Source organism: Gigantopelta aegis, chromosome 4, assembly GCF_016097555.1.
Source record: "Gigantopelta aegis isolate Gae_Host chromosome 4, Gae_host_genome, whole genome shotgun sequence".
Taxonomy (NCBI): domain Eukaryota; kingdom Metazoa; phylum Mollusca; class Gastropoda; order Neomphalida; family Peltospiridae; genus Gigantopelta; species Gigantopelta aegis.
The window spans coordinates 10636339-10652270 of record NC_054702.1 but is presented as its reverse complement, the minus strand read 5'-3'; the positions used below and the strand labels follow the sequence as shown (position 1 = coordinate 10652270).

At 34.5% G+C, this 15932-nt stretch overlaps 1 protein-coding gene across 1 annotated transcript in view; it reads right to left on the bottom strand.

The window, feature by feature from the left end:
- Window positions 1–15932, bottom strand: part of LOC121372339 (E3 ubiquitin-protein ligase rnf213-alpha-like) — a 101692-nt gene that overhangs the window by 16004 nt on the left and 69756 nt on the right. Inside the window, exons 20-30 of the mRNA XM_041498641.1 lie at window positions 15123–15732; window positions 14362–14536; window positions 14010–14149; window positions 13234–13308; window positions 10707–10813; window positions 9358–9603; window positions 8301–8436; window positions 7219–7420; window positions 6552–6792; window positions 6181–6324; window positions 5139–5247 (exon numbers count right to left, since the gene is read on the bottom strand). Of these exons, the coding sequence (XP_041354575.1) occupies window positions 5139–5247; window positions 6181–6324; window positions 6552–6792; window positions 7219–7420; window positions 8301–8436; window positions 9358–9603; window positions 10707–10813; window positions 13234–13308; window positions 14010–14149; window positions 14362–14536; window positions 15123–15732 (2185 nt within the window). The remainder of the gene's footprint in view (window positions 1–5138; window positions 5248–6180; window positions 6325–6551; window positions 6793–7218; window positions 7421–8300; window positions 8437–9357; window positions 9604–10706; window positions 10814–13233; window positions 13309–14009; window positions 14150–14361; window positions 14537–15122; window positions 15733–15932) is intronic.

Sequence of the window (15932 nt, the reverse complement as noted above, 5' to 3'; positions counted from 1 at the left end):
TGCAACAAATTTGCCATTACTGATGATGATGATCCCATGTCTTTGTTTACTTCCATCTTGAAGGACATTGCAGATGAAACTATTTCTAAGACTTCGGCAGTACCAAAGCATTTCAATAAACCATGGTTTAATGATACGTGCAAGGATGCATTCAAGGAGCGAAACAGGTTACTTGAGAGGTTCAAACGTGAACCTACTGGGACATGGATGGCACGTCTCACTGTGACATTGCCAATGCATTGGCAGACAACTTTGCTCATAACTCATCTTCTGCTTTCAGTACAGATGCATTTACATCTGTCAGAACTAAAGCTGAAACGCAGTCCATTACTTTTTCATCTGAAAATGCTGAAGTATACAACAGGCATTTCTCTTTGGAGGAATTGCAGGATGCTCTTCATTGAGCCCATGATACTTCAGTAGGACCAGATGAAATTCATTACCAGTTATTAAAAGATTGACCTGAATCATCTTTGATGGTTCTTTTGAATATTTTTAATAACATCTGGATGTCTGGAGACTTTCCTTCTGATTGGAGGAAAGCAATTATTATTCCTATTCCCAAGCCTGGTAAGGATCCAACCAATCCTACTAGTTATCGTCCTATCGCTTTGACAAGTTGCATTTGTAAAACCATGGAACGAATGATCAATCGTAGACTTGTCTGGTATCTTGAATCTCACAAATTGCTTACTAACATGCAATGTGGGTTCAGATCTAGACGTAGTATGGTTGATCATCTCGTTAGATTTGAAACGTTTTGTAGGTAAGCTTTCATACATAATCAGCACTTGGTTTCAGTGTTTTTTGATTTGGAGAAAGCTTACGATACCACTTGGAAGTATGGGATTTTAAGCGATCTCCATGTCATGGACCTTAGAGGTCGACTTCCTGTTTTTATATCTCAATTTTTAAGAGATAGATTTTTTAAAGTCCAGGTGGGGTCGACTTTGTCCGACATTCACCCACAGGAAATGAGTGTGCCTCAAGGTAGTATCCTGTCTGTAACTTTATTTTCTGTGAAAATTAACAGCATCACCCAGTGTTTAACACCTGGTGTGGATTGCTCATTATATGTCGATGATTTTCAGATATGCTATAGATCGTCAAATATGAGTATCATTGAACATAAGTTGCAGCTTTGTTTGAATAAACTTCAACAATGGGCAACTGACAATGGCTTTCGATTCTCAAAGGCAAAAACGGTTTGGATGCATAGCTGCCAGAAAAGAGGTCTCCACTTAGATCCACAGTTGTTTTTGGACAAAAATCCAATTCTAGTTGTGGAGGAGACCAAATTTCTGGGGGTTATATTTGACAGAAAGCTATCTTTTGTGTCCCATCTCAAATATGTTAAAAAGAATGGCTTACAAGCTCTCAATATTTTAAAAGTTCTTGGTAATACGGAATGGGGTGCAGACCGCAAGATTATGCTCCTTCTGTATAGATCTCGTGAGGTCAAACTTGATTATGGATGCCTTGTGTATGGGTCAGCACACAAGTCTTACCTGCAGATGCTAGATCCTATACACAATCAGGGACTTAGGCTTTGTCTTGGTGCATTTAGAACATCTCCTGTAGAGAGCTTGTATGTTGATGCACATGAACCTTGTTTGGGTGCTAGATGTGCAAAGCTTTCTCTCTCTGCTGTATGCCACCAAGATTAAATCATTACCAAATCATCCTATACATAATGCGGTGTTTGATAACAAATATATGAAGTTGTTTGATGCAAGGCCAAATGCTATTCGCACATTTGGTTTTCGCATTAAGCGTTTTTTGTCACTTTCCAACATTGATTTACGGTAACTGACACTTTGGTAACTCCTTCATATTTTGTTTTACCACCTTGGTGTATTACACCACCTAAAATTGTGTTTGATCTGGCGCATCTGAAGAAAGATCGTACAGATGCTGTTGTGTATAAACAGTTTTTCATGGAAATTAAGACAAGTACCGTGATTACATTCCTGTGTATACAGATGGATCACGGGATGGGAATTCTATGGCTTGTGCTACAGTTTTTCCATCAAACACAAAACTTTCCATGAGATTGCCTGACTCAGCATCGATCTTTAGTGCTGAAGTTTGGGCAGTCATTAAAGCCTTGGAAGAAATAAAGGATTCTAGTGCATCCAAATTTATTATTTATACCGACTCACTTTCGTGTCTCCAAGCTTTGTGCAATATGAAGCTGGACCATCCCTTAATTGGGGTGGTGATACGAAAGTGTGTCTTTTTATCCATTGCCAATAAACATATTGTATTTTGTTGGGTGCCCAGCCATGTTGGCATAAGGGGTAATGAAGAGGCAGATTCAGCTGCCAAGTCTGCTTTAGATTTGCCTCATGCCAGGGTTGGTGTACCGTATACTGATTTTAAACATAATATCAACGAATTTATCTTTTCGACTTGGCAACATGATTGGGACGGTGCGGTTGTGAACAAGCTTCATGCTATCAAGCCAGTCTTGGGAAAGTGGCAGTCCTCCTATAGACAGTGCAGGATGGATAAAATACTCTTGTGTCGTGCTCGCATCGGTCATACTTACTTGACCCATTAATTTATTTTCAAGAAGGATCCTCCACCTCAGTGTGAGCAATGTCAGTGTACTCTGATGGTACGCCACATCCAGAATTAGTTTTACAATTTTTACGTGATACTGACCTTTTACTCTAAATTTAAATTTTATATATTTGTGATATTTGTATTTTTGCAGTTCTTTACACTGTGTTTTTATTTAGCTGTTGAATTTGTATATTGATGTTGATCATCACTTACTGTTTGCATTGACCATAGTTTAACACCCAATAGCCGATGTATTTTTCTTGCTGGGGTGTCGTTAAACATTCATTCATTCATTCATTCATTACTCTACTATCTTTCTTCAGATGCACAAGATCAAACACAATGTTAGGTGGTGTAATACACCAAGGTGGTAAAACAAAATATGAAGAAGTTTCCAAAGTGTCTGATAAATCAATCTTGGAAATTGACAAAAAAATGCTTAATGCAAAGACCAAATGTATGAATAGCATTTTGCTTGCATTAAACAACTTCATATATTTGTTAACAAACACTGCAGTATGTGTAGGATGTTTCAGCAATGATTTAATCTTGGTAGCAGCTTGCAGAGAAAGCTTTGCATAACTAGCACCTAAACAAGGTTTGTGTATATCAACGTACAAGCTCTCTACAGGAGATTTAGCTTTTTAAGCCATGATTCCTCATAATATGAATGGCAAAACCATTACCGTATATTGCCGTGTATTAGCCGACTTTTGAAGTCTAGAAACACTTTCCAAAAGAAGAGAGTCGGCTTATACACGGAGGCAACAAATTGGAGTATAAAATTCCGATCGAAAATACTCCCGATCGTGACTTATAAATTTTGATCAGACCCTAAGCCTTTCACAGATTATGTAACAATAATTTGTGTACAGTATAAATAAAACACCCCATCATGCAATATCATGCAGTTTTTTGTTCTTGAATGCATTATAAGTTTGATGAATAATAATAAAAAATTACTTGTTTTATTGTCATTTCAATGGTAAAAACGTATTCTTTTCAACTGTCCGCCAGCTTTGTTTGACTTGTGCTGGGACCAGTCTTTCATATAGCAAATTTAAGATACAAAACGGTGTTTTTTCTTCAAACAAGTATTATATTTTTAATATTAATGTTTTGTTGGGAGGGTGCATAAATATAAAGTGATGTCATAAATAAATTAAGCTCATTATTAACATTACCGACTGAAAAAACATAACATGAATTTCAGAACAATAATTACTCCCACTATTGTCACATGACCATACTATATACAGCTGCAGTCACGGACCGCATGATCTTTTGTTTCTGTGTGTGTGGTGGGGGATTAAACATGCCTCAACGATTTTACTTTTTGCTGTCCAGTGAATAAATTAATTACTTGTGTGTAGTGATATGTTGTTACAGCTTGAATTATTTATTTTTCTGTTATGCTTTATCAGTTCTAAATTATTTTTCACGGCATGGTTGATGTTAGCATTGCCACATTGATTGCGATCACGATTACCGTGTTTGTAATAATTAAAGGGAAAACAAATATAACGAACAAGAAAAGCACAAATCTATTTGTTGACAGTATTATTAAAATTGATACAACATACAGCTGGACAAAAGATGACTTCGGCTTATACACATGGCCGATGATTTTGTACTAGATAATTAGGGTCAAACTAAGAGGTCGGCTTATCCAAGGAGTCTGCTAATACACGGCAATATACGGTAACCATAATCGTATGTACAGTTTGTTTGTTTTGTTTAATGACACCACTGGAGCACATTGATTAATTAATCATCGGCTATTGGATGTCATATGTAGTCTTACAGGCAAAATAGTGATTGATTCCATGAATCTCTATCTAGTGCCTCGAGCTCATCTTTAGAGAGGACAGCCATTCCAAAGGAGATCCTTTACTACTTACACTGCCAAAGAGAACTGCCAGACTAGTTTACTAATTGAAAACTATCTCATTGGAATAAATATAGCTGTGATGACACGCACTCATAAATCACTGTCAAAACAGTGATGATATCAGGTGTTCACGAACGGTTAGCATATCCTGAATACTGCTACCACAGCTGTCAAGTCTATCACTTCATCTAAACAATGAACAAATGTGCAAGAGTTTTACAAAAGAGATGAAAAACTATGCACAAGTTCAAAATATGGAATAGTATCAGCCATCATGTTGGTCAGTGATGCATCATACGTAGTAGATATAGCCTCCAAGTGTCTACCATAAAACAATTTTAAGTTTATGTTCAAGTTTTTAACAAAAGTTAACACTCAGAATCTAAAGGAAGCAAATTCAAATGTACATTTCATGCTTTCTTTATAATTGACTTCATAAACCTTTGCTATCAAACCAATCCCCCTCCTTACCTTACACTCATTTGTAAAAACAATTTTCTAGTGAAGAAGTAAATAAATAGCTTGATACCAACCATTAGGTTTACTGGTGTTTGTCAGAATTTGCAAACTATCTTGTGGAGACCTACACTTCACATATGAACATCAAATCAGTGTCAAGGAATAACTACATGTATGTAATCTTGAACAAAAAGAAAAAAGCATGCATCTAGATACCAACCATCAGGTCTACTTGTTTTAGTCAGGATCTGCAAACTGTCTTGTGGAGACCAACACGTCACATGTGGCAGAATTTCTAATATGGGATGTATCAACCGTGCATTGGTTTTCTGTGATAATCAAATTAGAATCGGCTATTTAAACATAGTGTAGCATTTGGATTAAAAAATAGTACATTGTTAATCTTGATTTTTAACAAGAATTCCACACAATTAAATGTCTCATTAAACATAAAGGTATGTTAATTAAAATATTTAATTAATTTTTTAAAATTTGTCACAAGCAATGTGATCAACATCTATAGGTATAACGATAATATTTCAATGATTTAGAACTTACAGTTTGTGAGAAACAGATCTAAACACAAAACATTAAAGCAAAACTTTAATGTTGAGCAAAAAGCAAATATATTTTAATTAAAAACCGTTTAATTAATTTGTTTTTAAATTCTTTTCAGATACACTGTGATGCACATCCATAGGAATAACTTTAAAACAAGATCATCAATCTAGGACTTACAGTTTATGAGAAATAAAGCTAAAAGCAAAATGTTAATGTTAAGCTAATTGCAAAAGTATTTTAATTACAAATTTTTATTTAAATAATTTTTAATTCTTTTCATATGCACTTTGATTAACACCCACAGATGCAACTATAAACCAAATTTCATTGACCTAGGACTTATAGTTTGTGAGAAGCTGATCAAAAAGCAAAACTTTAATACAAAAGTTAAACAGTACAATTTTAACATGCAAAGTAACTATTGGTGTGGTTCATAATAGTTATGTACCCTATATGTAATCTTGACAAATATGTTGTACAAAGAAAAAATTCTAGTAGGCATTAGACAATTATGGTTCCTAATTCATCTCACTGCTATCTTAAACTTTCCAATTTTGATACTCTTTTGAATATAATATTGTCAGCTTTCTGTAAGTTCATAATAACATTCAGCATGCATGTAATATGAACAAATAAATAGTGAACTCCACAAAGTAATGATATATAAAGATATATTGATTAAACAGACATAAACTACTTACTCTGTGGTCTCTGACATCTGAAATGGGAATAATTTCAACCAAGTAGAGATCCATGGCTGAGCGGAGCCAGATGTGTCCTTTTTCATTTGACACTTTCCCCAAAATCAACAGGTTGAACAAAAGATAATCCAAACCTTCCTGGACCTACAATGGGAAAAAATACACACTTAGAAATTATATGTGCAAGACAATTCTAAGATAATAAATACCGGTTCAAAATATTTAAATCACATTTAATAAAATTGTAACCATGAACATAATTAATTTTTCACAAACAAACCTTTACAATAAAATACACAAAAAAAACATTTTTTTTTTTTTTAATCAACACTTTTTAGAACATAAATATAATACAATACTAAAGTTTTTACCTCATATGAAATGTTCAAATGAAAAATCCTTGGAAAGACTTGTCCAGGTTTCAGAGTGCAAGGCAAGAGTTTGTCAACAACCTGTGTCATGACCACGTTCTTCTCATACAGAGGAATAGATACTGACAAGTCTTTATCTCTAAACATGGGATTCAGTTCTCGGAGTTCTGTCACTCTGCGTTTCTTATACAGAGTCTTTCCAATGCCAGCTCTCTTGGATTTCACAACACGCACTGTAGAACTGCAAATAATGAGACACTACATATTATACAAGTATGCATACAGTATTATTCATTAGGTGATTTCAAGTGGCTACTGATGAAAAACAAAGCTGCTAACATTTCATGCTCGTAATGCTATGTGTCTCTACATGCATGCATGCATTCTGTAGACATGTCTGCTTATGGTTCTCAATTAGCCTCCTAGCTTTAAAACATCCCAGTACCCTCTTTCCATCTAGTGGTTTATATGTTAGTTCATCTGTCTATGTTAAATGATCAAGCGTTAATGTATGCAACTCTGGTATTGGCTCACCAATAATGGTTAATTTTGCTCTTTTCCCCCAACAGCTCTAAATCAAACTCATTTAACTTACTGTGAAGAAAAAGGAAAAATTCAATTCAATATATGCTAATTAATCCTAGAGATTCACAAATAACGTGCTTACTGTGAGAAATCAATATGGGAAGCAGATCTTGCATTCTTCTCAACACGGACTGCTGCGAACTTCTCTGTCAGGTAGTCTTTGATGTTCTTCACTCTGATTATTGGGGGCTGACAGCGATGACGATCAAGAGCTGCTACAAGGCGAGCTCGGAACTCATTTTCTGATGAACACAGAACTACAAGTTTGTAGTCACAATCTTTAGCTAAAATCAAAGAGAACAACAAATGAGGACAATTACTTCTGTGCAAATAGAGTAACAATATTTTATAGTAATCTATCATCTTCAACATGCTTCAATAATTCAATGGCTTGTCTTGTTTGTAGTCACAATCTTTAGCTAAAATCAAAGAGAACAGCAACTGAGAACAATTACTTTTGTGCAAATATAGTAACAATATTTTATAGTAATCTGTCATCTTCAACATGCTTCAATAATTCAATGGCTTGTCTTGTTTGTAGTCACAATCTTTAGCTAAAAGAGAACAACAACTGAATCCTAAAAACATTAAAGTAAACAATAACATTTATTATTATATACATGTACACGTAATGGATAGCATATGGATTACATACTTTCGAATGAAAATTTAACAAATTAATCAGGTCACAGAACTATACTTTTATTGACATGAATGCAACCATACTAGTCAACAAATAAACATGGCTACATAATTTTCTATCATTAACACTCCAGAATCAATGGTATTCCATTAATCAAAAATAGTTCAATGGCAATTTCAGACTGAAATTTCAAGCACAAGTACAAAGAGGTTTTGGGGGTCAAAATCCTCCTGCTCAAAGCTAATTTTCTTTTTATTCAATATATTTTCTGGGTGAGCATGACTCAAACTGCACAAGAAACTTGGAATATTTGGAATAAAAAAAAATTGGAAGACCACTGAATACAAAGTTTTTATGTTTTAATTCCTGATGTATCTACAAATTTCAGTAACTACATGTGAAGCTTGTATCAATTAAAACCTTGAGTGATGTCATTTAAACTGCAGAAGTATACAATTAAAATGTGTTCCACCCAAAGACAAACATTGATAAACTGAGTTCACAAAATAAAGTTTAATTACCATTTGCTTTTACAATGTAGTCAATGAACTTCTTTTCTATCTTTTCTTCAATTTCATATCTCAAGAGATCAGCATATGTCAAACAATGAATTTTTCCCAAAGGACTGAAAAATGCTCGCCGTAAGAAAATGTCAACCTGCAAAAATAAAAATATATATCATGGGTGAACCAGTTTTGGTGAGTATAAGCATTCGGTTCTAGAGCATATCAATATTTATAAACAGACAATTGTTATTGAAATACCTACCTTTTTATTAGTATTTTTACGCTTCAAATGAGCACTAAACTGGCCACTATGTAGCTAAGTTTATCGCACGTGTGTCAAAAACTGTAGCATGCCTCAACATTAAATATTTTTAATTAGGTAACTTGTTTTGGCGAGTGATACGGTTAGTGATATAGCTTACAACAAAAACTTTCTAACACAAAAATGTTCAGTGTTTTATCAAAACATGTATATTGTTCAACAAAACATGCACTTATAATAATTAAAAATATATTTTTTAAATCAAAATACAAAATGGAGTCCTCGAGAACCAATGTTAACAAATAACATTTTAGGAAACAAATATAACAATTCTATCTTGCAATTACGTTATAAGTTGAGCAAATGAACGGTTATAATGGTAAAATTGTTTGGTTTAAAAAATATAAGCTGCATTCTGAGTTTTAATAAATATATAAAATAGATATTCAGAAAGATATTTATGTCAAAACATACATGTATAAGGACCATATATTTTTGGCAAGTATCTATACAGAGAATTTTACCAGCAGATGCCGTGACAATTATGTACAGCTGAGAACTAGAGGTGCAACGATACGGTCAAAACCGTATTGCGATATATTGCGATATAAGAAACCGTATTGCAATATGTATTGCAATATAGTTGATATTATTTAAATGTAATATTTATGGGGTTTTTTTTTAATGAAAGCAGAAGGCATAAACTTTTTAATGATCTTTAGTTTCAGCTGTTAGGCTAAATGTTTTAGGCCATATGGGTTTTTTCAAGAAAATCAGCATATCTACTACTTCGGGATTGAGTGCTGTTACAATGTCCCCAGCTGTCTGTGCTGTTACAATGTACTCAGCTGTACTGAATACACGTTCTGATGGTACCGATGTTGCTGGAATACACAAGCGTTTCCTTGCTGACTGGGAGATAATGGGAGACTGCCACTGGTGTCCTTTCCACCATACCAATGGGTCTTCTGACATTGGTATTAGAGCCTCTCCCTTGAACACATCAATCTCAAATATAGCCTGTTCCATATTTGACTTCTGGGGTAACATCTCCTCCTTTACAAAAGCAATATCACCCAAAATGGAGGCTATCGGGCTTTTCCGTTGCTGCTCGCTTGACACGGAAATATACATATTGAGTCGCAATGTTTCGGCAGATCGACTGAACCGGATATTATTGGGCGAGGTGTTTTGAACGATCAGCCGTAGTATTCCGAGTTCAGGGAAAAACAGCGGAGTGCGATTCTCACTTGTTGGTTTATTTCTTTAAAGATTATAGCCATAGCTGTATTCCAACGTAAATGAACAATGACTAATAATGTGTAAGTAACAAAACATTTATTTGTAATTACCGTTAACTGGGGCTTTTTTTTTTCCGGACTTTTAACACGTTTTGTTTAGAAGTTAGAACCAAGTATAATCGACCTATCATTTTGTATCATACGTATACCAACAAGTAACCCGACTACGCTTGACGTGATTGTTACATTTCCTGTCATCACCAATTAATAAAATGATGGGGGTTTTGTTTGTTTGTTTGTTTGCCTATTTCAAGTCAAATAAGATACAAGTAAAAAAAATAGCTTGTAAAAATTGCGATACGCAAAACTGTACCGCGGTTCATATCGAGCTGATCAGTTATCGCGGTATACCGGTATACAGGTTTATCGTTGCAGCACTACTGAGAACAGACAGAAATAGTTTTAAAAAGTAAGTTTTCTTTCAAATTAGTCTTTGGAAAAAGGTATTAATTAAGATATGTGCCGTGTTTATGAGTGGGTAAAGTTCAATCTTGCTTTCTTTGCTCATTTTAACTTTATTTTTATGAACATTTCTGTGAATATGACAGATGTTTGTTTACTTTTCTCATGCAAATTCAACAACGTCAGAAATCTTCAAATGTACGTACTGTTACACACATATGACGCAACCACCGAAACAGGAACCTCACCGAAACAGGACAACGGACGATATACACATATTAACAATAAGTAGAGGAGACAGCCTCTTCAGTTGGATAACTTGTGCCCAATCCTTTCATTATATGCAATAAAATATGTTTTCAATCAAATAATGACATAAAAAGTGGCTTATTAAAACATTAAAAAATATCTCAATACACCAGTGATGTGAACGCAGTCAAAAACAGAACTACTCACTTCATCAAAAGTAGTTTCTGGTGTGCATAACAAAACCTCATCAGGTCGTGGCAATGGTTGATCAGGATCTTCCACGTACATATGCAGCACTGCATTCAGCATATCACCTACAAAACACAAACAGACTTATTGGGTCCATTCCATCTTGATTTATTTTCATGCTTGTTTTTCAACTGAGGTTTACATATACTGTCTTGGGCACATATCTTATATATAGCTTTCTAGAATGTCTGTCCAGGATAAAGGTTAATGGTTAGTGATTATCTTGTAAGTTGACTTCCGAGTTATGAAATATTTTAATAAAAAATATTTGACTTATAGGTGAAGATACAGTGTATAGACAGTCTCTCCAGGATAGAGGTTAATGGTTAATGTAGTGGTCTCACATCTCCCTGCTAAGCAATGCACTCTTTAGTGATTGAAGCTGGTACTGAAATACAAACCCAGCATGTATCTGCCTCACACCTCACTGTTTTAGCTATGATACCACGCATTGCAGACAAGTCTAACCTTTTACTTTTAAACAAGTAAAATTGCATAATTTTAATTTATGTTTTTACTTACATCAATCTGTTTGATATATTGGTATACTGTCACAAACTAACACTATTCACCTTAAGTAATAGAGACTGGCAATTAAAGGACAACAGAGCAAGGAAAAAGACATGATTGCTAATTCATGTGGACAAAGATTGATTCACTAAATTACGAATGTCAATTAAACAACTATATCTTAAATTTGCAATGCACATTTATCAGTCAGTAAGACTCCAAATAAAACTAGACTGCCAATAACAGGGCATTTAATTCTCCACTCATAACCATGCCATGGCACTGAATCAGGGCTCGCGCTGTCGGTAGCCAAATTAGCCATTGGCTAATTTTTCCAAAAAAGGGCTAATAAAATGTGCAAGTGGCTAAAATTTTGGCTAAGCCATTTTCTGTCTTCTGGTGTGAACAAACTGTTACATAATCTATCTGACACCTCAAACATAATAATACTACCAAATATTCAATTAGCGTAATAGCGATCTCGTGACCAGTAATGAGAAACGGTGTCATGCAGAATACGCCTACAGCGTAGGCCTTATAATGTTTGCTTATTTTAATAATCACGATTATTAATTTTAACGGCATGCATTCAACATGTATGACAGCAATGTCTGGAAGATCTGTAACTTGTTATTTTTTCTTTGTAAAATCTTTGAACCAAAGTAATAAAAACAGACCGACAATGCGTGTCAATTTGAATACACATGCCAGTTCAGGGCCAAAAGAGTTCAGCCAGACTGAGCGAAAACAAAACGTTCGTTTGTGCGCTTCACGTTAAACCAAATGGACACGACGAACACCAATCAAATAGTTCGCGAACGTTAGGAAGAACGTTCGTTGGCGGAACTGAGGACAGCTCTCGGTGCGAATATACGTCACGCTTCAGAGTCGGCTGACACTCGCGTGTCAAGAGACATCGTTGCGGACATTAAACAATACGATTACGCAAAAGTAAATCTTGATGTATATTTGTAGAAAAACAATAGTTATTCGCATCAATGCAGTTTTTGTTTATTCCTTTGTCTTTGTTAATTTCGTACCCATGGTCGAGAGCACGCATGCAGATCGCGATCACCGGAAATGAACATGCAGTATTTAAATTATACAAATTGCAGTTAAATGTACACTGAATAAAATTAGTTTACAATAATCATATTTGTTAAATAATTTTAGATATAAATTTGTAAGACTGTGAGGTGACATTTAATAAGTAGGCTGGATTTTAAAAAGACCGTAAATATTAATTTTATTAAAGGATTTGTTGGGGGTTTTTGGGTTGTTTTTTGTTTTTTAATAAATGGAGTATACTGTGGTGAAGTCGGCATTCTAAGCCGAGGTATTTTGTAAGCAGAAATCACAACAAGCATTTAACACTACGCTGAAATCAACAGCAACAACATGGCACAAATTATGAAATTGATGGGTCACTTAAAAAAAAAAAAAAAAAATTATTTAAACTAACATAAAGATTGCTATTTAAAGAAATAATGAGTTCTATATATAAAAAAAAGCTCTCAAATTTTTATTTGGGAAAAAAGGAAGAAAGAAAAAACACCACCATCCATAAACATCCACCCACCCCCATATTTCTGTATGTTTGTTAATTTAATGTAATATGCCTTAGAAGTAGGGGTGGGTGTATGGGGTACTGGCTTCAAACTCTGAAGATATTGCTTAACCCCATCCCAACCCCACCCCCGCTGAAAAATCGAAGTAATATATTAACTGCCCTACCCCCATTGAGGTTTTGTTATTCCTATTTATTCCAGTTTGTACACAATTAGCTGAAAAAGATACATTTACATATTCATATATAAATACTCTATACAGTACTGCGTAAAACAAATTTGGCTAAAGCATTTTCAATATGGCTAATAAAAATTCCATTTGGCTAATATTTTGGCTACAGGTATTTTTGATCCAGGGTGAGCCCTGCTAAATAGTAGGTTAACAACTGAAACGGGTGAATGCTTACTCTTTTGACAGACCATCAAGTTTGGAGTCTTTGCTTTCAGCTGAACAGGAAGTTTCCGATTAAGAGACTGGTCACCTATAAAAAGTAGCAAGAATAATGTGCAAAGATGTCAGAAATGCATAAGATAAACCTAGCTGAAACAGGACAGATATTACTTTTATCCCATGATCATAAACAGAATATTCCATACATATTTCAAACACAACTATGATGTCTTTGTGGCCTTTATTCTATTCAAACTTAAGCATTTGCAGTCATATTATGATAAAAACAATCTTAATATTTTCTATTTTTACCCACATCCATGTTCATAATGTATAAATGTTCTCACAAAACCATTATAAAAGTGAAAATCACATGAAAACATTAAAGCAAAAAAGAAACATTAATTCAGCAAATTTGTTTTATAACTACATATGGCATACTTGAACCATTATTTATTCCTTACTTCGATATAACTAAAGCATAGTCAGAGAAAAAAATATGGTTTGAATACTTTTGAAATATGAAATGTTGAAGTGTTGAATACTTTTGAAAACAACCCTTAACTTAAACATCAAATTCCTGATGTGGCAATTTAAACCAGTAAATCTTTACTTCTAGATTATTTAAAATGAAAAAACCCTTAATTCTTTCTTAAAAGTAAAACCATTATTAAAACTAAGGATAAGTATTTCCTTTCTCTTTTTATTTAGTAGGATGCATTAGGAATTGACTTATTTTGCAATTATCGGTATTATAACACAATGTACATTAAAGTATTCTGAAATACTGACATGACAAAGCCAGCTTGCGCAGTATAATTCCCAGATGTTCAACACTCAGGTAATCAGCCACACTGGAGGATACGGAGCCCAGAAATGTTTTCCAGATGTGCTCAATATTCTTGGTGAGTGCAGTCACTGAGGTATCTTTTCTAGAAACAAAATGAACACATGTAACTATTATACACATGTAACTACAATCTCCAGGCTCGGTATTCATAAACATAAGTTACTGTATCATGAACATTTGGCTTGTCCAGTGTAACTAACAATGATAACACTTTATATATCTAAATACCCAGAAATTACTGATATGTTTATTTTAGATTGTGATTCGCTTGTAAAACAGAAATGCCCTACATACTTGAATAGTTCTGGAAGATTCCGCACTAATGAAGCAGCTCTTGATGCAAATGAAATTTCTTCCGCGTTCCACCCAGAAAACTGCTCTTCAGAAGGCTCTGAGGTCACCCCAACTGGGTCAACTGCTGAAGACTGGAATTCTACATCATCCTCATGCTCCAAACACCAAACAATTGCTGTAGACAAAATACTAATACTGATTGTGTTGACCATTTAAGGGTGTTTGTTTTTACAAAATTATTCATAGATTCTACTATATAAAAATTAGCAAAGTAAATCTAAAATGTCCAAGAATATATCAGGAGCATCTACAAAAACAAGCTTTAGTCAGCAGAACATGTACTGCATTTTTTGTCTTCGATAATTATACATGTATTACAAACGGAACACAAATGCTTTAGTAACAGTTCTATACTTTAACGGACCATACTATATAAAAACAGAACATGACATGGAGGGCACAATATTTCAAAATCTTAGGTCATCCAAAGTTGGTTCAGATGATTTGTACTCAGGTTACAACCGACTTAACCTAATCAGTTAGCTAAAACTTGCATTAAAAAGACATTTTAATGACAATATTTCCTGCTTCAGCAACATAAAAAAATATATATATATATTTTATTGCAAAGCATTAATTAATGAACAATTTCTTTGATATTTGAAGAATGTATACCAAATTGACAGTTTGTGTCAATTTAAATTTGCATAATCAACACACGAACAGGGAAGTTCACATGAAATATTGTGACATGAACCAACCTGCATCTATATCAGCATCTGCAACATGATTAAAGGCAGCTTGTGCTAATGTTTCAGTGTTTCCAGCTTTCATCAATTCCAGTATAAAGTATTGCTCTGTATCTTGTCTTTCCATTGGTGCATCTTCCGTTTCTTCACGGGCCAACTCTTCCATCTGCTCAATCTGGAATATTTCATCTTTAGCGCTTTGCATGGCCTGCTGTATGTCTGACATGGAACATTCTGGCTTGATCAGTGACAGCAGTGGAAATACCAAGTCTGATGGCTCCACATTGGTTCCAATCTTGATCAGCTCTTTCTGTAGAAAAACCAGTTGGCTAATTGTGAAGAAATTCAGCTCTAAATACTGGTCACGTTTGTCACTTAAATATTTCAACCAGTCCATGTGGCAATCCTCAAAAACATTTGCCAAAGCATTTATGAACTCTTCAAGTCGATGGTTCAGTCGGTGTCCTTTCAGTGATTCAGAGGTTTCCCCAAAATCTAAAATGATACATGCATCACGAGAAACATCACAAAGGAAATTTGCCTTCCAGCAGTTGAAGAGTACACATCCATCCGAGATGAGTTTGATGTAGGTCCTGGAAAGTCGCACTATGCCATCTAAAATCTGAAATAGAAAAAAACTACCGGGTAATTACTAATGTTTATCAAGAAAAAAACAGTTGAGCTGCCAGATGCCAAATTTAGAGTTGGTCAGAAGCAGTGTCAAAGGCACATGATTTCTTGTGGCCTTGGACAAGAGAAACTGGCAAATAAAATATAACACAAGCAAAATCCATGTTAAAAAGAAAAACTTAATCATAAATT